Here is a 27056-nt window from a genome sequence, read left to right as displayed (position 1 = left end):
GCTATGTCAAATAAATGAATGTTGTTACTCTTTAAGCCCCTTTTTCAATAAAGTCTCTGACTGCAATATGTTTTTTGAGGCCAGGGCCTCCGTACATGGAGAGCAATTCACATGAGTTTTTTTTAGCTGGTTTGAAACTCCATATCGACGACGCCAATCATCAAGATATAAGATGTCCAACCCTGTCAGGAACATTGTAAAACTGGAGCGGACGTTACATTAGATTAAAAAGATCATTAGGGACTTACAGAGTCAGGAAGTCTCCCCGAGGAGGATGGCCTTCCAGCTGATTTGATGTCACTATTCCATAGCTATCACATTTTGCAATCAACATTTACTTCATAGTGATGGGTTAAAGTCACTGTTAGTAACTTAAACTGATTATGAAATTGTCTCAATTTAATACTAATGCCTCTAAAAGACCTACATAAGTAAACAAGACCATTAGCGAGAAGATCAGCTATTTCTAACAGTTATTTTTAATACTTGACATTGCGATGGACCCAGATCTGGCTGTCACCTTCAACCTGCTGGCTGTGCTCCGGCAGGAAGAGGGCTCTGGCTTGACAGTAGCGGATCCTCCTATCCAGGAGCCTCGCTGCCCTGCGGAGTCCAAAGACAAGCTGGTGGTCAGTAGGGTCTTTCACGTGGTCCAAGAGGGCCTGTGCATCGACTTACACCTGTAAGACATTGCAGCCAGGTCAGAAGTTAAACCACTGAAGGTCAGCAAGAAAAAAATGTTCAGGGGATGATAAGTTGCTCTTTAATAAACATGTAACCAGTCTAAGTTGGTGAACACGGGGGCTTTAATAGAGGCACAGAATACACTTTTGGTCCCTGGACTTGCAGGTTTATCTGGGTATGCCTCTTCGACACGTGGGCTCTCAAATGAGGGAAGAACTTCTTACTATTTTATAAATGCTAACCGAATGATCTTAAATCATGTTCAAATCCCAAATCAAAACTCACCTTTTCATAACTGCTTTTAATGTGTGACCAATATTGTGTGTTTTATGTTTTTAGTGTATAGCTTTTTTATATGATGATTTTAATGTAAAGTGTCTTTGAGTATTCTGAAAAGCGCTCTATAAATAAAATGTGTTATTATTATTATTATCATTATTATTATTAAATAACCATTTAAGATCATTTGTTTTTGTCAACATGCTCATAACATGCATATGTCCATACTATGTCAACAAACATATATATATATATATATATATATATATATATGTACGTATTAGTGAACAGACGATTCCAAGGTGTTAAATGGATAACTTTCAAATACATGTAAGCACAAATCAACAACTACATATATATCAACAACTACTATATATATATATATATATATATATATATATATATATATATATATATATATATATATATATATATATATATATTCCGAATGATACAATGATGAAAGAAAATTAAAGTACAGTTTACAAACAGTATAACTATACAAATACAGAATAATTATATATTAATACAAATAAAAACTATTACAACATTTTGGAAAACTTGATCTGTGTTGTTAGACTTTCCTGAAATGGCACTCTTAATGGCCTTAGTATTTCTAAAACCGTGGCTGCCTTTGTTCCCTGTAATCGTATACCTGATGCAGTGGTAATATGAAGGATGGGTCTGGAGCACACTTTTCCCATGTGCGGGTCTCTGCACAAGGTGTACACCTGAACCCGCCCCTCTCTGCTTTTTTATTACTCTGTATAGTAAGAACCCTGTCGTGATAACGGACCAGTATCACGACTGGCGTCCTATTTCAAAATAAAAACAAATGTAGCGTGTTCCGACCACGGTGCTCGCGCTTTCTCCACCCCTTTTCACCAAAACGGGATCTCCGCGAGCCGTTTCGCCCCCCGCCAATCACCGCGTGGCTGCAGAGAACACCACGCCCTCTGTTCTCCGTGTGTACTGTGGGAGCTGGGACATTTTGTCTATGAAGGTGAAGTAGTCCCTACGTTTCGTTACCAACAGCGACAGAGCTCCACGCTGCTGACAGGCTGGCGTTTAACCTCTCCGAACGTCAACCAGACAGACGTAAGGACGTCAAACTTTATTAGTTTAGAGTTTAAGTAATGAGAGATAAACACGTCCTCCCTTCATGCTTACTTTCAACAAAGAAGAAGTTATGGATATTTGCGACGGGAAGAAGAGGAGACAGGTAAGCGGCAGCGTGCGGGGCTGCAGGCGGAGCGTGTCCGTGAAGATGAAGCGGGAAGTGGGCAAAGTCCTTCGCTCCCTGACGGTGGAGGACAATAACCGTACGGAGCCTATGGAGGAGGAGGAGGAGGAGGAGGACGACGACTGCTTCTCCATTAGCTTCCTCCGGAACGACCGGCTGGAGCCCGCCGTGGCGGTGTCTCCGCGCTACAGCCTGATGCGGGAGGTCGGCCGGGGAAGCTACGGGGTGGTTTACGAGGCCGTAGCCCGGAAAACGGGGGCCAGGGTGGCGGTGAAGAGGCTCCAGTGCGACGCCCCGGAAAACGTAGAGCTGGCGCTGGCCGAGTTCTGGGCTCTGACGAGTCTGGAGAATCGACACCAGAATGTGGTCCAGCTGGAGGAGTGCGTCCTGCAGAAGAAGGGCCTGGCGCAGAAGATGAGCCACGGAAACAAGAGGTCCAAGCAGTACCTGCGCCTGGTGGAGACCTCCCTCAAAGGTATGCAGGCTATTGTCAAACTTATTCCTCAGTACAATAACAGCAATACTGCAAATGGTGAAATAACACATGCATCATTTTGAGAGTGCCCCCTACTCCAAATGCATGTTTATTAAATTACACTTTAATAAGTAGTGAAGAAATTGGCTGTGGTTTTGCCAGCTTAAGCTCTAAATCCGTGTTTGAGCCCTTGTATTAAAGGCTGTGCTGTCTCATGCTTTCACTAAATGCAGCTACAAAATGCTTCAATGTCTTTTCAGTGCATGTAAACACGCGCTATAGGGTCTGTGATTGATGGCATTTAGTGGAACCAAAACTGTTTTGCTTTACAGATGAATAAAAAAAGAAAAAATCTGCTATAACTGTACTAAAGGCTCATTCACGGAAAAATGATTTTGTGAATTAAAAGTAACAATGAGCCCTTTTGCGGCCCCCCTGTCTGTCAGTGACGCTGCTATACGTTACCTATAGTAGGCACACAGAGTACACTGTGTGTCCCTCAGCTCACAAGAGAACACGGTGTACTAGTTGGCAGCATGCTAACCCAGGGCTGGCCGAGTTCGATTCCCGACGCTAAACAGTGACGTTACAGTGTAATGTTGGATGTTATCATGAAATGCTGCAGATTTATTTATTGTATGTATATATAATATATATTTTGAATGTGTCATGGTTGTCATCAATCCAGTTTGACCTACTTCCCACTTCCTTTGTTATTGATCAGCATGCCTAATAAAAATGGATAGCTGGTGAATACATCTTCAGAAAATAAAAAATAATGGATGAAATACCGACGTGGACATGTGCAGTTAAAAAGTCCAGAGTTATAACTGAATCTGTGCGGTCTTTGTCTTTTGTTGTTCTTTTAATAGCCTGGCTGTTACATAAGTGTCACCATTCGGGCTCTTGAAATTAAATATTAATCTTGAGCCGACATCTTTTGCAGCCATCATAGGGCAATATGGGATGGTTGTAGGATTAGCAACTCAAAAGATTTGTTTTTTCTATGTGTTTGCCCTCTTACCTTTTTGTTTTGGTCTATTTGACCTAGTTTCTAAAGTGTAAAGCCAAGTAGTCAACAGCAACACAGAGTGATCATCAGGGCAGTGTGGGGGGAGCAACGCTGTTTGGACATCTGAAAGTCACGTTATAGTTTATAGATTAAAGAATTGATATGTGAGAAAAAGCACCGGTGTCTATTAGAGCCTGATTGATTAATTGTCTGGGCCGATTTATCAGCTGATCTCAGCTTGTTACAGATACAGTTTATACAGTATAATGCCCATCATTTTACACTCTTACCATCAGTGTTTAATGGAAGAGGTTGACAATTTCAACCAGGTTGAAATGTAGTCTGCAAAGTCTCTTTACCGTGGCACAGATCATGCAATTGCAAACCTCTGAAAGTGGTTATATTTCCTCAGGATGAGTACCACAGTACCCGTTTCTCCTCAAACCTGTGGAGGACTTATTCTTAGTTTCAGTTGCATCGGACCTCATCGACGCATAAAGAGTGGTTAGACCTCTAGCCTCAGAATCTCATAGCTCAGTAGCAAGATAATTAGCATGACTAATACTGTGATGAAATGATAGTGAAAGCAGCACTGTACTTGTGCGTTCTCGACTTGTGTATGCATCATTGTTTAGTACAGAGTGACCGCTGGTCTGAGCCTTTGAACATCTCACTAACCAGGTCATATCTGTCCATCTCCAATCTGCCCGCTGCAGGGGAGCGCATCCTGGGTCACCCAGAGGAGCCGTGCTACCTCTGGTTCGTCATGGAGTTCTGCGAGGGCGGGGACCTCAACCAGTACATCTTGTCCCGCCGGCCCGACCCCCAGACCAACCGGAGCTTTATGCGCCAGTTGACGAGCGCCGTGGCTTTCCTGCACAAGAACAACATCGTCCACCGGGACCTGAAGCCGGACAACATCCTCATCTCGCAGAAATCCGGCTCGCCCGTTCTCAAAGTGGCCGACTTCGGCCTCAGTAAAGTTTGCGCGGGCCTCAACTCCAAGAACAGCGAGGAACGCCCTGCGGCGGGGATTGGCGGCAAAGGCAGCAACCAGAACAACATCATCAACATCAACAAGTTCTGGTTGTCGTCGGCCTGTGGCTCAGACTTCTACATGGCCCCCGAGGTGTGGGAGGGCCACTACACAGCCAAGGCCGACATCTTCGCGCTGGGCATCATCATCTGGGCGATGATCGAGCGGATCACCTTCATCGACGCAGAGTCCAAGCGCGAACTGCTGGGCACCTACATACGGCAGGGCACAGAGATTGTACCTGTCGGGGAGGCTCTGTTGGAGAACCCCAAGATGGTTCTCCACATCCCTCAGAAGGCCAGGAGCTCCATGTCTGAGGGGGTGAAGAAACTCCTCCAGGACATGCTTGCAGTCAACCCTCAGGACCGACCAGACGCCTTCCAGCTGGAGGTGCGGATGGACCAAGTCACGTGTGCTGCGTGACGACGCCCACCTTCCCAAAACCTCTCCTTTTTTTACCCTAACCAGTCAAAGAAGGGACCCCTTTCCTTCCCAGGTAAGCTCCACTTCCTTGATCACTCATCAATGTTACTAGGAATGCTCTCTTTAAATCTGCAGTTGGTAACTTTGATAAAAAATAACTTTTTGTCATATTTGCCCAAAATGTCAGTATATCTTGACAGTAGGATTTGAGATAGATAATCTGTGAAAAAAATCAAGTTTCTCTGCCTTCTTTTAGTGCGTTTAATTGAATTTAGAAGATCCCACCAGGCCCGAAGAAAAACAACCAATCAGAGCCGAGGAGATGCAGCCGTCAATCACTGCTTGTCAACTTCAATCAAACTGTCAAACTATCCAGCTATGATTGAATATGAATCAAGATTCTGTCTTTCACTGACTTTATCTCGCCTCAGATGTTTTCAGAAACATTTTTCAGTTACTGTTCAGCTTTAAAATGAGAAAGTTTGCTCCGGTCGGTGGGCGGTGCTTGGTTTTGGTTCGACCGATTTCAACATGGCGGCAGGGTCTCAAACGTTCTAATTTACAGCTAAACAGTTACTGCAATACGTGTAAGAATGTTGATTCATATTTGATTTGCGCTGCCTACTTTGACAGTTTGATTGGCATTCATGAGCAGTGATTGGCAGCTTCGTTAGAGACTCCTCGGCTCTGATTGGTCGTTTTCCTTCGGGTGCAGTGGAATCTTCCAAATATCATTAGGAGCAATAAAAGGAGGCAGAGGAACCACATTTTTTCCAAAATTATCTGTCTCATGTACTGCTGTCAGGATATTGTGACAGTTTGAGCAAAATATGTGAAAAATGTATTCTTATTAAAGCTACCAACTTCAGCGTTAAATTAGTTGTGTGCAACTGGGGAACCAGCAGGGTTTTTTAGCTCAACCAAACCATACTACAGCTTATTCATCCACCTTTTAACCAGAGAGGAGGAGCAGCTGAAGTGATTAGTGAGAAATAAAAGCTGCAGGCTCCTCTGTGACACAGGACTCTCATTACTGGCTTAAAGGGAACACTGGCCGTTGGTAACCCAGTGCTGAAATCGGCTAATCTTCCTTTCAGCTGACACCATTAGCCTGTCTGGACCACCCCTCTGTTGATAGCCACCGGTGGTGTGAAGTCACTGTTATGGTTTACAACATGTTAGAGTGTGTTTCAGAAACGTCCTGTCGCTGCTCTTTACAGCGAAGAGAGAAGCCATTGCTTTGATTACCTCCAGTAGCCAGGTTGACTTGTACAGGGCGAGTGTAAGATTTCAGAATGAAAGTAGGTGAAGCGTGTCTGTTTGAATCTATCATCCTTCCACCATGACACACATCCACTCTACATCTGGCATGAGTTCTAGTCAAACATGCATAGAATCCTGTGCATAGGGATTTCTTTAAAGCATGATTTCAGTATATTTGCATCTTATTTTATTAGTCTTTGTCACGATTTATATTAGACATGATCACATTGTGCTTATAAAGCAATTTTATGTGATGTGGGAAAAACCCAACCATCACTACAACCAACTCGAACGGACCAATACACATGAGCGCTCAGACAACCCTTTAAGCCCTTTCATTTGGAGCTGAAGCTGAAGCAGGAAGTGGTTCTGTAAACTGTAATGGATCTTACAGTGGACAGGTTGAGAGATACTTTTACAGTTCACCTTTGGTTTCCTCTTCCTAATGTGGAAGAGGAAACGGCTAACCTGGAGATTTGTTTAGCGATGTCGCTGCACACCAAGGTTTCATTAACAAGGTTATCATCATAGATTGGATAATAGGAAAACTGTGAAATGAGATCCACGGTGTAATAAACTAGAACTATTTTCTATCCTTAAAGGGACAGTTCACCCCCAAAAAATCGAATATGTATTTTTCCTCCTACATGTAGTACATGTATCAACCTACATTGTTTCGGCGTGAGTTGATTCTGGATGATGATTTCTGGAAAGAGACTGAAGAATTTTTTTTTTGGCCTTATAGTTCTGTTATATCGTAGAGAAAGGCAGACATTATCTACGACCCTTATCTCCAAAACTAGGCAACTCACACCACAGCAATATACACTGATAAATAGCACTAAAGAGGAGGGATATGTGTTTTTGGATTTTTGGGGTGAACTGTCCCTTTAACTATTTCGACTGCACAACATCAGAAGACGTGACTGCTGCTCCTGATTTCTGCCAAAGCTTCCCACGTCACTGTCGAGGAAACAGAATTAACATGAGTATCTGCTGCATCGTCACCCGCGCACAAAACCGAGCTATTGATTAACAAGATGAGTGAGTGACGTTAACTGAGGTAGCTCACATGAGGTGTTGTTAAAGACCTATGGGTGAGGGATGGGTGAGGGCGGGGTAAGAGCATGACTACTGTATGTGAGCGGAAGGGAGGAGGACACAACCTGGGCCTGAGGGCAAAACAAGCTGAAAACAATGAGCTATCGGCAGAGATGAAGGATCGTCGGCATCGCACAGTACATGAGGTTTTTCTGGTTCATATTAACACTGGATGTGATTAACCTCTCTCGTGACAACACGGAATTCAGTTCCCATCAAATACCGACTGTTACGCAAGTCACTTCCTCCTGTGATATCTTCTTCCTTTTCACTGGCGGTGAGCACTCATCCAAAACCACTTTCGACAAGTGCATCAAGGTTTAGTTGCATTAATATTGCATTATGTATGTTGACAGGAAAGGTGGATTGTGAGAAGGCTTGCAACGGATCATATAAGTCACGGTTGGATTGTGTCACAGTGGTTTTGAGTCGGTGATCTGATCAGCAGAGAAAAAGGAGGCGCAAATATAACTTTCAACTTTAACTTTCATGTTACTTTTTTTGTCATCAATATCGATTGCCATTCGTCAACGAGCTGTATCAGGTACCGATACAGGTAGTTTCTGTTTTGTTACAGCAGCTGGTTTTACAGGGCTCCACCACGGTCCTTTGTTATATTTATTCTATAGTTGTTATTTGCATGAACACGATTCAAATGATTAGGAAATAAAATAATTTTATTGCCAAAATCATGGCATTAGTGGTTTTAATGATGTTTTATGAGCTCCTTAGAGCTAGTGTTAGGAAGTTAAACGTTAAAGTCAAAATTCATCTATAATATCTATTTTATATTGCTGTAAAAACATCTCCTTCAAACAAATGTGTTTATTCAAGTTCCTCACCAAAACTACATTTTACAAGGTTACATTTGAACACATCACATTATAATTTACTTTCGTACAATACTCTTTTTTACCGAATATAGCTTGAACGCGTCTTAGGGTAACTCAATGGAACCTCCTTACGTTAGCAGTTAGCTCCAGCGCTAACAACGTTTCTAGCTCTCCTCCCACTCACTAGTGTTGTTGCTCTTTCGTTTTATCCAGAGTGAAGGAAATAGGAATGACTGCAACACAGCTGCGTTTGCATATTTACTTCCATAAACCTCTCCCAGCTAAAAGGACATTTTCAGCCACAAAAGCTTGAATCACCTTCCAAAAAGCAGCCTTCTTATTTTTGGTCTGTAAGAAAGTTTTATGTTACCTCTTTATGTAACACAGAAGAAAACCTTTAAAGTTAAAGTGGAGTATTCAACAGATATTACTTCCTACGTCCTCTTTTATTACTTACTTATGCTAACTCTGACTCAGATCATAATCACATAATATAATCACAGGATGGTGATAACATTATCTGTCTTAATCACAATAAAAGTTATTTATAGGCTACTGTTAACTCACCTGAATAAAGAGAGTTCAGGAAGAAGTTTTCCACTGAAAAGTACTATATACTACAGCTATTGAAGTAGTAATATATATTTTAATTTTAGAAAGATGATAAAACTGTATTGTAATTCTCTACTGACAGGAGAACGCCATACTGTATAACCTATTAATATTGTTGACCACATGCTGTTAGCTCGCAACCCTTGTAATATAAATACCTTTAGAAGGACACATGCATGCAGTGGGTGATTGTATTCACACTACCACACTACAGTACACAGTCTTTCACTCTGTATTTATCAATGACACAGAGTACTTTCAGCACAGTTTTTGGAAATGATTCAACAGAATGTCACCTGGCTGATTTTTGGGGAAAATTATGGTAACCTTTACTTAGTCATGACCTAGCCTCACCCACTTTCTAACAGAGATGTATTTTGGAAACCCCCCCCCCCCCCCCCCAAATATACATACACGGGCAGCAGGAACTAACTTTTTTTTTTGCTGTGGTGAGCGTGTAGGAAAAGTGTAAGATGTTAATTGTCTCAGTTTGCTAATTAGAGCGGAAACTCCTTGTCGCACATCAATCAGCCGCCGAGTGGATGTTCAGTGACCTGAAAGCGTCCGTCTGTTTGTTTGAACTTGAACTCACCATTGACCGGGGCTAGGTCGGCGTTTGTTTGACAATTAGCTCTCTGATCCTGCGCTCATTCTCTGTTAGCCCCTTACTGTAAGCCCCACCCCCCCCCACCAAGAGACCCCGCCTGCTCGCCCTGTGACACCTCTCGGCTCCCAGCTGTCAGCAGGGTGCACTCTGACGGTGTTGTTGCGTGCTAGTGCACTGCTGCAGTTTGGCTTCGTTGTTGCGCGGCATGATGGGATGTTGCATGTCACGCAACAGGAGGGAGAGTGGGACCGGGGGATTAGAGGCTGAACTCAGAGAGATGAGGGGAGTCGTGTGTTTATGTCAGGAGCTGACTGACCGAGGGTACGGCTAACGATACTTGCATCACTGACGACTTTTAGCACACACTCAATCTCTGGTCTGACACATGAATCGACTCATGGGGCTATTCTTTCAGTGGGAATCTGCCAGAACAGTGTAGGGATGGAAATGTTCCAGTTTGATCATTTTCTTCTAACTTTAAAGCAAGGAATCTGTGTCTGTATGTGTGTCCTTCGCATATCTCCAGAACCGTCCATCCGATCTTCTTCACACTTGGTGGGTGTGTTGCTGGGAACACAAGGACGTGTTAAAAGTGTTTAAAGTTGGTGCAATTTGGACACACGACATGTTTAATATTACTAAACTTTTAATGAGCGAGCAAACAGCGCTCTGTGCAGCAGCGGGGGCGGAGCTTCAAGGCTTTGCTGACTGAGTCCAGCATGTCGTCATGGATAACATGCCAACAGATATAACCGAATGCTGTGTCTTATTGAATCTGACCAACAGCAAGACCCAAAGCAGTTATTCCATACCAGTAGCACAACAACGCAACCTAAATAACATTCTGGACTGTTTAAAGCCACCTCCATGAAGTGTAATGTCAGCTAAACTAGCTAGCATTAGCTAACTCCATGGCGTTTCTCAACTTTCCAGTGTTGGAAAGTAACTAATTATATTTACTCAAGCACTGGACCCTAAATACAAATTTGAGGTACTTGTACTTTACTTCTATTTCATACTACTTTAAACTTCAACTCAACATTTCAGAGGCAAATATAGTTTTTACTTCCCTACGTTTGTCTGACAGCTTTAGTTGCTTTTCAGATTCAGATTGACAATACATAATATAAACAGTAAATTAAATATGATATCATTAAGTCTTCATTTTTCCCCTGAGCAAAATTCACAAGCTGCCCAGCTGTCTGTTTAACTAATATATAAAATATTAAATTCAAATTATCTCCACCTTTACCAGCTGCAACATTAAAGTGATAAACACGTAATTCAAATCCAATAATATGATATATATTATTCCGAAATGGGCAAATTAGTATGTACTTCATGAGTACTTTGACTTTTGGCACTTTTAAGTGCATTTTGATACTTTTAGGCTTCATTTGCGCATTGAAACTATTTCTAGCACCATTTTCCCCATTTAAAAAGAGCCTATAGCTAAAGCTCTTTTTGCAGTCGCTGTGTTTGATGAGGTTGTACAAACAGCTACTTTGGTAATAATCATTATGACGAGGTCCCTTCAGTGTGGGGTTGTGGTTTCCTACTTGCTCTTGGCTTTATTCTATGTCATGTCCAGTAAATATCTTAATATAAATAGTGTTTTCTATTTAAAACTACAAACGTAAGAAGAAAGCAAGAAGTACTCAGCCATCTTTTCAGCGGTTACGTCTCCAGTCTGATCTGGAGCACAGCTGATAGGTACGTGCTTTGTTTACATGACGTCACGCTTGAGTTGTTGAATTATTGGTATTCCAGCCTGGCCTCCCGTAACATTTCATCTTCAGTAAATGCAAGTGATGATATGTGATTCCCTTTTTGTGGTAAATAACTGCGGTAGTGCTGCTTTTTTCTTTTTTTTTGACAACTGAATATACATTTTCATATTTCAATGTCTGTTTTTTTTTTCTTCATTTAAATATATATATATATATATATATATATATATATATATATATATATATATATATATATTTTAATTTAGAATAATCGTTGACAGCCCTGGTTCCTAGTGCACACAGTGCAAATACTAAATATTTAATGGCATGCATCAGGAATCTATAATGTCAGCATCATATCGTCATCATGCGCTCGTCTGTTTTGTGTGACGTCCTTCTACCCATCTATCTCCCCCATCTCCCCCTCCCTCTTCTCATTGCTGGACAATGAGAATGCCGCTCCTGGTTCAGGGATTATGGAGGCTGTTCCAGGCTTGCTGCTGGAACATTTTGTCCTCTCACAGACTGCCAGCTACATGCCGCCTCTGTCTAAACCAGGCCAGAGCGCTGTAAGCCCCGGTCCCACACGTGTACAGTCCTCACTCTGGGAATCCTTTCTGATTCCACCGGCGGCGTGGACAGGCTTTTTACAAGTCGAGGCATTGTCAGGGTGTTGTCCTCGCAAGGCACGCATGAGCACCCCCACTGTAACAAACACACTGATGCCTTCAAGCAGGGCTGAGGAATTTCTCTTTGCACGTGTCTGCCATCTTATCTGAGCACTCCAAAGCGGGATGCGTTTGAAACAAAAGACAGCGGCGTCTGAGAGGATGCTGATGTTGCTCCCCTAAAGGAAATGAAGTAGCTTGGACAGCAGTTTGAAGGCTGGGTACGCTATGTTCTGCTCTGGCTCAGTCGGGAGGGGTTATTAAAGAGGGGCTGAGAAATGCCAGAGGGAGGCCACCTTTATAAGATTTTGGGAGTTGGTGTTATAAGCGCATTGGCGTTCTTCTGCAACCTGGTTGTAAAAGTGAGGATGTTGTAAATATTTTCTTTCGGGCCCTCAGGGTTCAGAGAGAAAGAACTGCCAAAACGAGTTCCTACTCAAACGATTTGCGTGGAGCACGTCTTTGTGTTTACTCAAAAGGAAAAGTTTGTGTCAAAAGTCTTTTTTTATTTTTTGTGTTATTTGTCCATAAAAAAGTCTAGAGCCTTCCATCACCTGATACTGTCCAGGAAACCCCGTCATCCCACGGTGCTCTGGAATAACATGGATCTTCATCTGTTCCACTCCGCCTTCCCCATTCATGCTGGCTGTGTTGGACCTAATGGGCTGTAAGCTCTTTACACCGTGTTAATCTCCTCACAGTGTGTGCACCATCTACAACAGCCTGAGCATCACATCCCACTGCTGGCGCCGTACCTGGTCATATTTGGGCCTTGCGGTGGATTGTCTTTCTTTCCTCTTGTACACTGTTGTATTGACGGTTCATAACATTTGAATGGTTGCACCAAAGCTGACGGGGTTCATTTTGACCTGTAAATAATAGATGTATAGAAACGCGGGCCGCATCTGTTGCAGGGGCCAGAGATTGGCCCTCCTCCCTCTGATTTTACTTTAGGGTTTCATGCATTCGCTCCGTCACCGCTGCTAGCAACTGTGCACTCTGTCCCGAGACATAAGAACTTCAAGATGGTAGGATTACCCGCGGGGCGCAGATGGTGGAACAAACAAACAAACAAACAGAGAGACAAACCTTGAACCAATGTGGGGCTCGGCCTTGGAGCAGATTTCTCCTTGTTCACGTTTAGTTTGTATTTTGAAACCGTACAGAACCAGAACCTCTCATTTGTCAAATTTCTCTGTTCTCAAGACTTTATAAACAGAAAGTATTCAGTATTTAGACAAATATTTGACGTCTGACTGGCGTTATTCTAGATAACTGATCATGGCAGAATGACTACTCTTTTAGTGGCAGCTCCGTTTTACTAGAAAGCATAAATCCTGAAAGTCATTCCAACCCTTGAAAAGTTTCATTGTTGGTTTTGTCCACTGGTTACTTCCACCAAGGAGGTTACGTTTTGGCCCGGTTCGTCTGTTTGTCAGCAAGATTACTGAAATACTACTGAGCCGGAATGACCGCGGCCAACGGTGCTAACAGTGCTAGCAATGGCAGCAGTGCTGACAGAGCTAACAGTGTTAACCCGGGGGAGGGGGAACCGGAGCGCAGTATGAGCGCAGTGCAGAGCAGCTGTCATTAGCTATATCCTATATTGCACATATGTTTTAATTCTCTGAATGACGCACATAAAACCTTTAACATTGTGAGATCAGGGCATTTGGTTTTGGCGGAGGTCTGGACTCTTCGAGTGCCCTTCTAGTTATTAAAGGTGATGATCATATTGCACAACCTCTGCATTTGCTGGGAATGCTTTGTCAGTTTTTGCATCAAGAGGAACTGGGAGGCGCACACCTAAGCTTACAAAATGAAGCATTTTACATGAACGCCAGCCAAGAGGAATGTATTGCTTTGCCGCACGGCCCACAAAATCACCCGGGGCTCGTAAAACGGCAACACGCTCCCTCTCCTCCCTCTCCAACTGGTTATTATAGAGCGCTGTGAGAAACCAGGCCCCGCCACTTCCCCAAAGATACCGGTCTCTGCTGGTTTTTTAACGAGGTAGTAGTTGTGGGTTATGCAAAGGCAAATGGCTGGCAGGCTGGCTGAGGAGGCAGCAGGCCTCAGTTTGTCCAGGATCTGCAGGGCTACGACGTTCACCTTGTTTTCTTTGTCCTGCTTATTTATGTAGCAGTAATATCTCCCACAGGGAAATAAGCAGAAAAATGATATGTTGACTTTAGAAAGGGTTCGACCAGAACACTTTTATATGTCTTTAGACTACATATCGTATGGACTAGTTAGCACACTGGACCTATTATGTATTGAAAATGTAATGAACAGCTGCCCCTACTCTGTGCGTTCCTCTGTGCCTGTTGTCCGTCAGCAGCCATGTTAGCTGCTAGCTGCCGGCTCAGCTGTCTCCACTATTAGAGCCACGTGGTGGCAATAGATGTGCTATTAAATTCTGTGTTGTGCACCTTGAACTGCAAATTCATAGGACATTTTCTGGAACTATCCACTGTAGGAACATTTAAATGCGTTATCAATTTTCAACCTCCAATTAGCACAGTAAACTAAACTCTGATAATTGTTTCAGACCTTTGCTTTTGTTTTTCTATAATCAATATCTAACTACATGGTTCTTTGCGGGACACTTCCCAGTACAGTTATTAGGACATTATAGAGCTGCTGAAGTAAAGCCTTAATGCAGAAGATAGCTAAATGTTCCAGGTGTGACAGTTTGGGTTTGTGCACACTCGGAAGTCCCAGACTAGCAAATATGGAACCTTTTATTTTACTAATAATCATAGGAGCATAACCATAATAAAACTGTCTCGTGTAAAAGAAAAAATTCCTTCTGTCTACAAACCTGTCAGTCTATTCAGCAGATGAAAGTTTGTCATGCAAACGCTCCTTCAGAGTTCTTTGTTTTAAGTGTTTTCAACCACATGCCCGTTAGTAGTTATTAAGAGCTTCCAGATCATAGCGGCTTGCTTTCTCCTGTTTAATAGCAGCTTGTGCTTTAGTAGAAAGCACAGCAGCAAACAGAGAGTCCTTCCAAAGGAAGACCTTCATCTTTGTGAAAGCTTTGCTAATGGTCAAACATTTACTGATGAAATAAACCAAATATCTCCTAGTATCTTTCATTCACTGTAAAAATTGAAGAGTGTAATAATGATTGCTGATATTTTTTTCCACTTCGAGCCCTGCTGCTTACAGTCTGTGTTGTCTTTAGTTAGTGTGGAGTCATGTAACCCATCCATGGTGAGATGTATAGTCAGGTATGCGAGGCATGCTCCTTAAAGTTCACACAGGTACAACGTTCCCTCACAGCTGCTCTCGTAAAAACAAAAAAGAAACTGCTGAGTGCTGAAGAATTTGAGCCACCCCAGTGAGTTCAGACACCTCGGGGCACCGTGAACTCACAGGGTTCACCTCAGAAATGAATCCTTTTGCGTGTCCAAAGATTGGAGATGAAAAAAGGAGATGAATTCAAATTGTGAAGCCCTCTGAGCCATTTGTGATTTTGGACTATAAAAAATACATTGAACGACGTTGGACGTAGCCTATAAGAGGATGAAACCTGTGGACTGAATGTCTTTTTTCCAATAGCACCACATTGTGAACGGTATACTGTATTACACTGTAAACATATGAGGAATTCAGAGTGCTCATCCTCAGCAGTGACATAAGCACTTTCATGTCCCTGTTCAGCACATCATCCCTGATTCACCGTCCCCAACATGCGTGCTTCCTGCTAAGCTGACCCACTTGTGTTCAGACCATGCGCTGTGAGGCTTACGCAACCAATGAGGAGAGCAACAAACCGCTGCTAGCACAAGCTGTGGCACGCCAGCCTGCTGGGCTATTATTAGAGCACAGCATCTACAGGCAGGGGAGACGCTCAGGGTGTCAGGTGGGGTTGTCGTTTGGCTGCAGGTGGGTGTGGATGCAGTGACTCCATGATTGTCGGCCAGTCTGTGGCTTTGTTGTACGTATAATGTGAGATAGAGACAGCTCATGGCGGCTTCACTCGAGGGAATTGTTGTTTTTGCTCTTCTCCTGACTGGCTTCAGCATCGATTTACAGACAACTGTGCCATCCAATCAGCTGCCAAGTATTTTGTGAAAGCGCCTGCCCTTTTCCAAACGGTTTCCAATGATTCCAATGAACAAACCGGGCATGTCAGGTTACCAACACACATGTATAGTGTAGGGCTGGACTGTATATCAATATTATATCGACATCGCGACACTAGACAGGATATTGTCTGAGTGTTTTTATATCGTAACATGGCATAAGTGTCTTTTCCTCTTTCAAAGGCTGCATTACAGTGATGTCATATTCTGAACCCACAAAATGTTATTTTTGCCCACATCTTATCCACTGATGATTATTCATCAAAAATGTCAATGAGTGAATATTTAGTGAGTCAATCGTACAATATAGATATGGAGGTATTTGGTATCACAGAAACCCAATGGGAGCCAAGAATGTTCTGAAAACCTATGGGATTTGTCTTGCTGCTCCATGCTGACCTGTTCATTCTTTGTGTCTCTGCAGCTTTGTTTACTACATGGACGTGGACTCCGTTGGAAATAAAAGAAACTCTGACAAACTGAACTGAAGAATCCACAATCATGATTTGAGCGGGAAGCGATGGACCGGCCGATGATTCCAAAACTCTGGGACGGGAACCGTATGCAAAACCAGACCACAGCGGTGCTCTTCTGGAACCACGCAGTTCCAAGTGGCCGTCACCGTGGAGCTGAGGACATTTAACTGGTGGATGATGGATGTGATAACCGGGTTTATATTTGTCGATGTTTGTCCCCAACAGCCCCAGTGTAGGCCTGCTCTTCCTTTAACATGTATAATGTAGAGGTAACGTACTGGACTGTACCAGTACCTGGAGGTCAAAGCATCACTTTACTGATGATGGTATGTGAATCACTATAAACAACAGACGTCACTACCGGTTTGCTCCACCCCCTGTACAACCCCGTGCCTTAAAGATGATTCACACCAAGTGCGATTGGATCACGAGTTAAAACGATTTGGTGGGTTAAAACTCACACAGCGGGACAGAAACCACACTTTTGTCTCGTGCAGGTTTCTGTCTGCAGAAAAAAACTGCAATTGACCGATGGAATATTTGGCTTTCAATGATGTCACACTTTTTAAACACCATCCCCCAGGGCCGCCCTAAGGTCACGCGAGAACGAGGCCGTCCTCTACGCAAAAGGCTCACATGCATTCATGATGACTCACCCTGAAGCTGTTACTAAAATGAAGAAATGGCCACCGACGATTATTGTGTCCGTCTCACCTGTGCGCTCATGTTAAGAAAGAATTATTTCACAAATCGAGGCAGAACAAGTGTGAACGATGTTGTATTGACCGTGTTCTGTAGAAACCACACCTTTTAGAAGTAGCAGGCCTGTATCCACTCCACACAATACTGTCCTACTGTAACCAAACAAGGTCCAGCAGGCAATTCAGATTAGTGTTGATGTTCCTGTTGAATCCAAAGAGCACCTGTTGGATAGAAATGCGTATATCTGTTTAGAATCAAATGAACGTGTGACCAAGAAACAATCATGATCAAGGTGGGCTGATGGATGTTTTTGGTAACTTTGTACTGAATGTTTTTTTTTCTTTTTACATTGAGGTTGAGTGTGGCGTTTTAGGAGTGGATTATAATACAGTTCAAGATATCAAGTCAGTGGGTAACCTGCAATCATCATTAAGAGATAGTGAGACACTGATCTGGGCTCCACCTTGAGAGTTTGAAGGGTTCTGGTTGGTGTGATATGAGCAGTGTTGAAGGGGTCATTCTAGCAGTATTAAGATGCCTGTTGACCATTTTAGAGACTCTCGGGGAAATTTGCAGATTTGCCATCTGGAAACAATCCCCAAAAAGCAGCCGCATCCTGACTGTCCCCTCTTCTTCCTTCCCGTCTTTACTGAAGTGCTTCGAGCTCTCTGCAGCAGCACGTAATGCGGCGTGGAACACGTTCGGTTAGTTGATCCACAGCCGAGGTGGTACTTGAAGCAGCCAGGATTTCTAGGAAAGATGGAAAGAACAAAATGCAAAAGTTCAAAAGGCACAGAATAATTGAAACACGGATAAAAAAAGCAAGCAGAGAGTGGTTAAAGCATACAGCAGTGAGTCTGACAAGAGGGATTGTATGTTCTGGACCTACAAAAACTCTGCTTTTAGACCACAGGAATGACCAAAAACCTCCCTCTGCTTTCAGTTCAGTGACTCAGCAGCAGTAGTAGTAGTAGTAGTAGTAGTAGTAGGTTTAAAGGGACAGTTCACCCCAAAATCTAATTATTTGTACATTTTACCTCCAGTGCCATTTATCAATTAAATCAGGACCGGGTTACTCAAGATAATCCACAGACTTGTGAGCAGTTTCAACCACCAGAAGCCGAGTGACATCTAGTTTCATTTAGTAGGAGAGAAGGCAGACATCTCTACGGCCGATATCTCCAACACGAGGCAACTCACACCCAAACTATTTAGACTGATAAGCACCACTACAGATAGGAGGAAATGTGTGCATTTTTGATTTTGGGGTGGACTGTCCCTTTTAAAGGCGTAGTGTGGTCCTACCTCATTCTCAGCACTTTGAAACATCTTATCTACCTTAGTTTCTGCTCGAGTGGGATAGATTTGTTTTACCTCAGACTAAGTCTCTCCCTCTCTCTCCTATCTTGAGCCCATCTTTTGCTGACTTCTCTGTGTGGCATTTTGCTTAGCTACAAGTAATACTTAGCTTCTGCCTTTACGACGACTACATCTGCAACACCTGTCCGCTTCTCGCTTAATGGCTGCATTACAGAGATAGTCCACAATTCTGTCGTTTTCATTCAACATCTACAGCTCCTATGAGACTATATATGGCCCGAATTAGTTAGCGTGACAGCGACCATGTCTTCAAACAAAAGGGGTTCTAGCTGTTTCCAGTGGCCGCTCTCAAAGAAAACCCTGCTGTCACAGCCTCCTCGAGGCCACTTCAGTTGAGGCATACTGACCTTAACCTTAACACATACAGCACAAAAGTGGGAGCAAAAAAAAAAGGAGTTTGTGGCAAAGTTTAGATGAAAGTGCTTCCTTCTGAATGTTCAATTTGATCTTAAACTGGTGGTTATCCTGAAGGTGTAGGACTCATGAACTTTGAGAGATGGTAGGAATGTTTGGGATTAAAACGCAATAAAAATGTGCGTTTAGCGCTGCTGCTCTTTGACTCTCATGGGTGCTGTAGTTGTTGAATGCTAACACACCTGTTGCTTATGTTAAAGCACGATGTTCAACTTTCACTTCTTGCCAAAAGACTAGTGTAGCACATAACAGATCTGTTACTTACTCTCAGATGTTTAGTCTCTGACCCGCTCTCTGTACAAGTACAAGCATTAAACCTAACATAGGTAAACCTGTATATGGCATTGCTGTGGTGATAAGCTAACTGAGGATCTTTACAACTCCAAACTGTCCACCTACCCTGTTGTCACTGTCCTTTTTTCTATGAGCCATTTCATTTAGCTCTCTTAAAAACTAGCAATGATTCCACTTGAAGGACACTAAACACTATGCAAAATGTTTCACTGCCTCACCGTCAACACCGTTCTCAAACAATTGTGTGTAACATCTCAAACTTTTCTCTTTTAGTGCATATATTTCCAGTGTGTTCAGAAATGTATGTTGTTTTGAATAAGAACCGCTTTTTGTTAATGAAGCTGACCGGAGCCATTCGATGTTTGAGAAAGCATCGTGTTTTGCTGTAAATATGTTTGACAACTTTTCTTGGAATAAAAATGATCAAAAACTATGACTGTCTGGATTATATATATATACGTGTGTGTGTGTGTGTGTGTGTGTGTGTGTGTGTGTGTGTGTGTGTGTGTGTGTGTGTGTGTGTGTGTGTGTGTGTGTGTGTGTGTGTGTGTGTGTGTGTGTGTGTGTGTGTGAGAGATGTTTTACTCAATCCCTTTATCTGTCTTTTATTAATTTCTTTACTTAAAATAGCTTTTTTTTTTAAGTTAAAGCTAGGGTAGGCAATTTACTTTAGAAGCAATTTTATTCCTCTGCCCCGGCAACAGTGGATTAAGTTTTCAGGTTGTCTGTCTGTCCGTACATCTGGTCCATTCTCATGAACACCTCTAGGGGACTTCTTCAAATTTGGCTAAAACCTGTAGTGAAAGATGAACTAATTAGAATTTGGAGGTCAGACGTCAATATTTTTGGCCATAACTCAAGAATTATTGTGCTAATTCACACAAATGTCTGAAAGGATAAAAAAATTTAAGTCTTAATAAAAACGAATAAACTGCAACATGATCGGTTGGCGGAGGAATACAACCACAAGGAGGTAATTCTATTTTAGTGCTTCCCATTTACTCTGTATTAGAAAATCGTCCAATGAGTTTGAGTTGGTTTTAAAAGTAGGACTGGTTTCCATCTTCAAAAACATTTTTTGTCATATTTGTTGAAATTCTCTTTACAGTCCGACAGCAATCAATCAGTGACGTGTGGTGAGGTTCGTGGCTGGTGAAGCACTGACTCGAGTCAGATTTACAAATATATGAACCCAAGAAGCTTAAATCACCATTCAATTGGCAGCCTGCACATTGACTACTGGTTGTTTTTCATATTTCATATCAGCATTCTTTACACACACATAGGTAAGGTACATATTTGATTCCACCGGGAGCGTTTCAGAAGCGGAGCGGGGACCACCTGCGAAAATTGTGAGATCCCGCGATAATCTGTGTAACAACCACGGATGTATAAAGAGAACAACAAACACATAAAAGGTTACTCTACCTGTCCGACGTTGAATTGCTGTTGATTTGTTCATATTTCCCTGTTTTTTGAGACATTTTTAAGCTTAGATATAGAATCTTACATTTTTGCGGTCAAAGCAAAATCTAAGAAGAAGAAGAGAAGTGTAGAAGAAGAGCAACGACAGAACAAGCATAAACCCGACCCGTGGGCTCTCTCTCACCCTTTTCTTTGAGGCAGAGTAGTGTTTGCCTCTCTGTGCTTTTTCACTGCGGTTTCTGTCAGATCAGCAACACTAAATATGTTCTACACATATGTGAAAAACATGACCTATTCTATGGAAAAAAAGGACATATAATAAAAGTGTCTACAAATATTACAGTGGTGACAAACAATGAGAAAGCAAAAGGCTCAACCCAGTTAGTGAGGGATTCACAGTCTGAGGTGAGGAACAGCTCGTCACTGCCTCACCTCACTGACTCCTCTCTGTTTGAACAGGACATGCTTGAAATGATTGGAATCATACAGAAATTACATTTATAGCACAGATCAGTACATAAATATGAATTTTTATTTTATTTTATCACTATTTGTTTTTTACTTTTCATGATGACAGGTGACTCCCCTGACCGCACGCCCCTGCAATCAAGACATCAAATGCTCTGACTAAAATAAAAGATATTAAAACAGCCAGTATCTGTGGCAGTTGCAGGACGTTAATATGCCCATCCAATCATTTCATTCAGCCCGAATGAATATTAAAATGAATGTTCAGCGTAAACAACTGACAGATGTAGTATCACATTTAAATCTGAAACTTGATGTTTTCGTCAACAATAATGATGGCTCATGTTTCAGATGCCGCAGAATTCCATCCCGTCTGTCTCACAACCAGCAATCTGAAGTAGAAAAGGTTCAGCTGCAGTTTAATTTGAGTTTCAACAGGGATTAAATTTTCCCTCTGAAATTGTGCCGTATTCGTTATGTTATTGCAAACTTGTGTCTAGTCCCCAAGTTCAATGAGAAAGAGCCCAATACTTTCTTTATTCTTTTTGAATTGTGGGTGTGAACATTTTGATGTAGACATGAAATGAATGCTTCAGTGCGTCCACACCTGCAGAGGGAGGGATATTCTGCGTTTAGTACTACTGAACTAGGAAAGAGGGGATATGCTAACTAATGTGGAATTTGCTCGTGATTTGCTGTCACACTTTAACCGCTGGTATTCTGCTCGTGATTCTTTTAAAACCGTGTGTGATTTAATAGTTTAAAAGTTTGATTCCTCAACTCACTGCACACTTCTCATGAACACACTCCACGCTTTCAATGTTTTTTGCTATGTGCCAACTTTAAGGTTAACATGAATGGTTTGATCAGTGGTGGGCCATCAGGGCCAGCAAAGCCTTCTCTGCTGGCCTAAACAGAATCACAAAATTATAGCTATTTTATAATTTAATAATTTTTCATAAATACACTACATGCATAACAATATTGTTTCCATTAGCTTATTTTCTCATTGCACAGCTCCTGTCTTCCTCGGTTGCTCTGCTTCCAGTGCAGCTTGTTTTAAGTAGAGCTTTTATCCAATCAGATTACACCCCTATGCTGTCTCTAGGTAAGAAGAGAGGCCCAAGGCTCGCTAGGTAGACTTTGCAGATTAAAGTATATGGGGACAATATTGTTGATTGTCATAGTGTTCGACCAATCAGATCTTTAGTTTGACAAGTTGGGCGTATTCTTTGATGTGCCAGAGCTACCGAGTATGTCAGTGGGCTAACGTGATTGTTGTGAAACTTAAGCTAGCTAGCAGAAGTTAGTAGGAGTAGTAAGAGTTCAAGTTGAAAGATATGTAAGAAGTTATGACATTGACATGACATTTTTAGTGTTTTGCTTGGTGTAGATTATTTTTTTTCTTACCTAGCTTTGTTTTTTTAACACTCAATGGCTGAAGGAGGAGAAACGAATTTCTCAAGAAGGACATTTCCAGAAAAATGGACATCGTAAGAAAGGGTAGGCCAACCCCACAGCTAGCAGTCCTGACCCAGCCAGGAAAAGGATTTGTACGAACGGTATTCCTGGCTGACAGCGTCTGAGGAGCGCTGCACATTTTATGGCTAAGAATGCGTTTTATTTGTGACTGAGCGTCTTGGTGTTTGGAGCTACGCTAGGCTAACCCGAGGTGGCTAACCAAGGCAGTAAAACGACACCATAGCACGACAGGAGACTCACAAGCTACGGTGCTTTTGAAAACTTTTGGAGAGACCTGAGTGGATCTACAACTCAACGAACATGTTCGCAGGAGGACCTCTGGCTGGAACTGAACCGCACCGATGTTCTGTACAACCACGGTAATAAACTCTTTGTAATCAAAGAAAGGAGGATGGACTTTGTCTCTAAGTGAACAGCATCTGTGCTAAGTGAACTGCTTTTGTGTTTTTACATCTGCAGTAGCGTTACTACTGTGTTAATTTGTCTATGGTGTCGTTTTTATGATATGATTAATATTGTGAATAATATTTGAATGGCTCGTGCTCTTCAGTGTGCGGTGGAATAGTGTTTTAGTGCTGCAGTGTTGCTGGATTGATTTGTCATGCTTTGTTGTCATATAAATATATGTGACTGGTTGTTGTGAGTTTGCTCTTGTCATTGTGTTAATTATGTTGATTTTGACAATATGCATTGTCCGTTAATGACGAAGCATCCCGTCATGCGCGTATTCATTCATCTTTTACAAAGCAAGAATTATGGTCTGGAGAAATGGGGATTGTGTGGCGATTTCTTTAGCCCTGTTTGAATCAGTAGGGAACAGCTGCTTAGAGTTTGAGAGGGGAGTTTGTAGCTTTTATGCTGCTGTTGGTTTTCCTGCTAAGCTAGTTTAGCGCGCCTCCCAGAACACACGCGCCTCATCAGAGTACAATGTTTTGTTTCCGGGGTCAGAGTGTCTCTTACGTGGTGGATTGCCAGGTTGAGCGAAGTCCACCAAAAATATTATATTTCCCACAATTTAAGCTTCTGCATTTTCCAAATGCAATAGTCTTACCGAACGGTTTAATACGAATACAATACTAGAAACAAATAATAACTGTAGCTGTGGCGTCATATTGAGGTTATTAGGAGGTGGTTGAACTGTAATAGGACAGCACTGAAGGCCCAGGTATAAAATGCACGGCCCGCCACGGGGTTTGATTAGACTGAATTGGATGCAGTTATTTTTAGAGTTAACACAGGTGGCAACCTCCTGTTCTGAAAAGTTAAGTACCTTAAACCTGCATCCTTTCTACAGACCATCAGGGGGCAACTCCTCTGGTTGTATAGAAGTCTATGAGAAAATGACTCTACTTCTCTCTTGATTTATTACCTCAGTAAACATTGTAAACATGAGTTTATGGTCTCAATCTCTAGTTTCAAGTCTTCTTCAATACAGCATGATGTTCATTTAGTAAATTATGGTCCATTTAGAGTCAAATAGACCATGAAGCAGAGTATGCTTTAGGGCGGGGCTACCTTGTGATTGACAGGTTGCTACCACTGCGTGGTCTGGTCTGGGAGTTTTTGAGTCTGTGTTTTCGTCTGTGATCTTTAACCTTTTCAGTGTGTCACTTCTGTTTGCAAAAATACAAAATGGCAACGCCAGAAAAAACAAGATGACGACGACCAAAATGCCAAATCCTTGTCCGCTTCAAAACCGTAGTCCACAAACCAATCGGTGATGTCATGGTGACTATGTCCACTTGTAATTTACAGTCGATGGCTTCCCCCTGTTTCTAGTCTTTATGCTAAGCTGTGTTAGCCAGCCGCTAATGATAGCTTCACACTTGTGAGCGTTACTAACCAAACTCTCGGCAAGAATGTGAATTCATGACATACAGAAACAAACATGGTGGTGGTTTTTGAAGTGGCTAGCACTGAAGCTATTCAGAGAATTTCCACTGTTGTACCGTTTCATTACAGAACAGATAGAAACTAAATAGATATTGCTTTCCCCAAATGAACGTGTACAGCAAAGCAGTGTATTTCTGGTATTTCTGGTCTTTTCACTGACAGAGAGGAAACGGATACCCTCTAATCTTAACTATGGGTTTGTAAATAGTTATTTGATTTATTTTGGAACACTGAAATTATGGTGAACAAGCTGTTGAGGGCTTTCTTTCTGATCTATGTATTTGTATACCTACCAAGCTGTACGTTATGTGGACACAAAGCCGAATTTGTCTTTTCGCTGACATTTGGCTGAACAGGCAATGACCACAGTTTTCAGGTGTACTAGTGACGAACTGTAACTCTTTGATTTCTGTGGCTGCCGTGCCGCATAGCAAAATTAATATTGGTTTGTTTTACAGCGTCTATGTCCCGCCACTGTTTATGTAGGCGCAGGCACCACATGGAGGAAGTTGGTTTCCCACAGTTGGTGCTAATCCCCCGGATCCCCACCGGATTATCCCATGGGGTTTGTTTTATCAGCCCAGAAACACCAGACAAGCTCCACTCTTTGATCACCACCAAAACTACAAACCTATCCAGCTATTAGGTAGTGGGGTTTTTAGTTGTTGCCTTCAAAGATTCCAGGGAACACAATCCATAAATCAGATGTACAGTTGTAGTCAAAAGTTTACATACACTTGTAAAGAACATAATGTCATGGCTCTCTTGAGTTTCCAGTTATTTCTACAACTCTGATTTTTCTCTGATAGAGTGATTGGAACAGATACTTCTTTGTCACAAAAAACATTCATGAAGTTTGGTTCTTTCATGACTTTATTATGGGTTAACAGAAAAAGTGACAAAATCTGCTGGGTCAAAAATATACATACAGCAACATGAATTAGCAATTTTGGTGACTTAGAAAGTTGTGTCAATGAAATGAGCTTCATAGCATGGCCTCTTAACTTCTTGTGAGTGATTATGAGTGACTACAACTGGTGACTTCTCTGAGGCCATTTAAATAGGGCTCATTGGATACAAACGCCCACAAACGCTACAATGGGAAAGTCAAAGGAGCTCAGCATGGATCTGAAAAAGCGAATCATTGACTTGAACAAGTCAGGAAAGTCACTTGGAGCCATTTCAAAGCAGCTGCAGGTCCCAAGAGCAACAGTGCAAACAATTGTTTGTAAGTATAAAGTGCATGGCACTGTTTTGTCACTGCCACGATCAGGAAGAAAACGCAAGCTATCACCTGCTGCTGACAGAAAATTGGTCAGGAGGGTGAAGAGTCAACTGAGAACCACCAAAAAGCAGATCTGCCAAGAATTAGAAGCTGCTGGAACACAGGTGTCAGTGTCCACAGTCAAGCGTGTTTTGCATCTCCATGGACTGAGAGGCTGCCGTGCAAGAAGGAAGCCCTTGCTCCAAAAGCGGCACCTTAAGGCTCGACTGAAGTTTGCTGCTGATCACATGGACAAAGATAAGACCTTCTGGAGGAAAGTTCTGTGGTCAGACGAAACAAAAATCAAGCTGTTTGGCCACAATGCCCAGCAATATGTTTGGAGGAGAAAAGGTGAGGCCTTTAACCCCAAGAACACCATGCCTACCGTCAAGCACAGTGGTGGTAGTATTATGCTGTGGGGCTGTTTTGCTGCCAATGGAACTGGTGCTTTACAGAGAGTAAATGGGATAATGAAGAAGGAGGATTACCTTCAAATTCTTCAAGATAACCTAAAATCATCAGCCCGAAGGTTGGGTCTTGGGCGCAGTTGGGTGTTCCAACAGGACAATGACCCCAAACACACATCAAAAGTGGTAATGGAATGGCTAAATCAGGCTAGAATTAGGGTTTTAGAATGGCCTTCCCAAAGTCCTGACTTAAAATCCCATTGAGAACATGTGGACAATGCTGAAGAAACAAGTCCATGTCAGAAAGCCATAAAATTTAACTGAACTGCACCAATTCTGTCAAGAGGAGTGGTCAAAGATTCAACGAGAAGCTTGCCAGAAGCTTGTGGATGGCTACCAAAAGCGCCTAATTGAAGTGGAAATGGCCAAGGGACATGTAACCAAATATTAGCACTGCTGTATGTATATTTTTGACCCAGCAGATTTGATCACTTTTTCTGTTAACCCATAATAAAGTCATGAAAGAACCAAACTTCATGAATGTTTTTTGTGACAAAGAAGTATCTGTTCCAATCACTCTATCAGAGAAAAATCAGAGTTGTAGAAATAACTGGAAACTCAAGAGAGCCATGACATTATGTTCTTTACAAGTGTATGTAAACTTTTGACCACAACTGTATGTATGAATCTGCTTTGAGCTATGTTGCAATGAGTTATAATTCTATAAACACATCTGTGTCTGAAAATCAATCTTAACTTGACCATAGTGGTACCTTATGCTTTCTGATTAC

The 27056-nt window shown here is 42.2% G+C and overlaps 1 protein-coding gene across 1 annotated transcript; it reads left to right on the top strand.

Moving 5' to 3' along the window:
• Window positions 1-1938: 1938 nt before the first annotated feature.
• On the top strand, window positions 1939-19759 carry stk35 (serine/threonine kinase 35). The gene is made up of 3 exons (XM_068733180.1): window positions 1939-2681; window positions 4410-5225; window positions 16485-19759. The coding sequence occupies exons 1-2, from the start codon at window positions 2126-2128 to the stop codon at window positions 5150-5152; spliced, it is 1299 nt and encodes a 432-aa protein (XP_068589281.1). The 5' UTR covers window positions 1939-2125; the 3' UTR covers window positions 5153-5225; window positions 16485-19759.
• Window positions 19760-27056: the final 7297 nt, after the last annotated feature.

The sequence above is a fragment of the Cebidichthys violaceus genome, unplaced genomic scaffold (genome assembly GCF_023349555.1).
Source record: "Cebidichthys violaceus isolate CVI_PGR_0920_01 unplaced genomic scaffold, fCebVio1.0.p SCAF_6, whole genome shotgun sequence".
In the NCBI taxonomy this organism is placed as follows: domain Eukaryota; kingdom Metazoa; phylum Chordata; class Actinopteri; order Perciformes; family Stichaeidae; genus Cebidichthys; species Cebidichthys violaceus.
The sequence above is the reverse complement of the archived record's forward strand: the minus strand, read 5'-3'. Positions and strand labels throughout refer to the sequence as shown.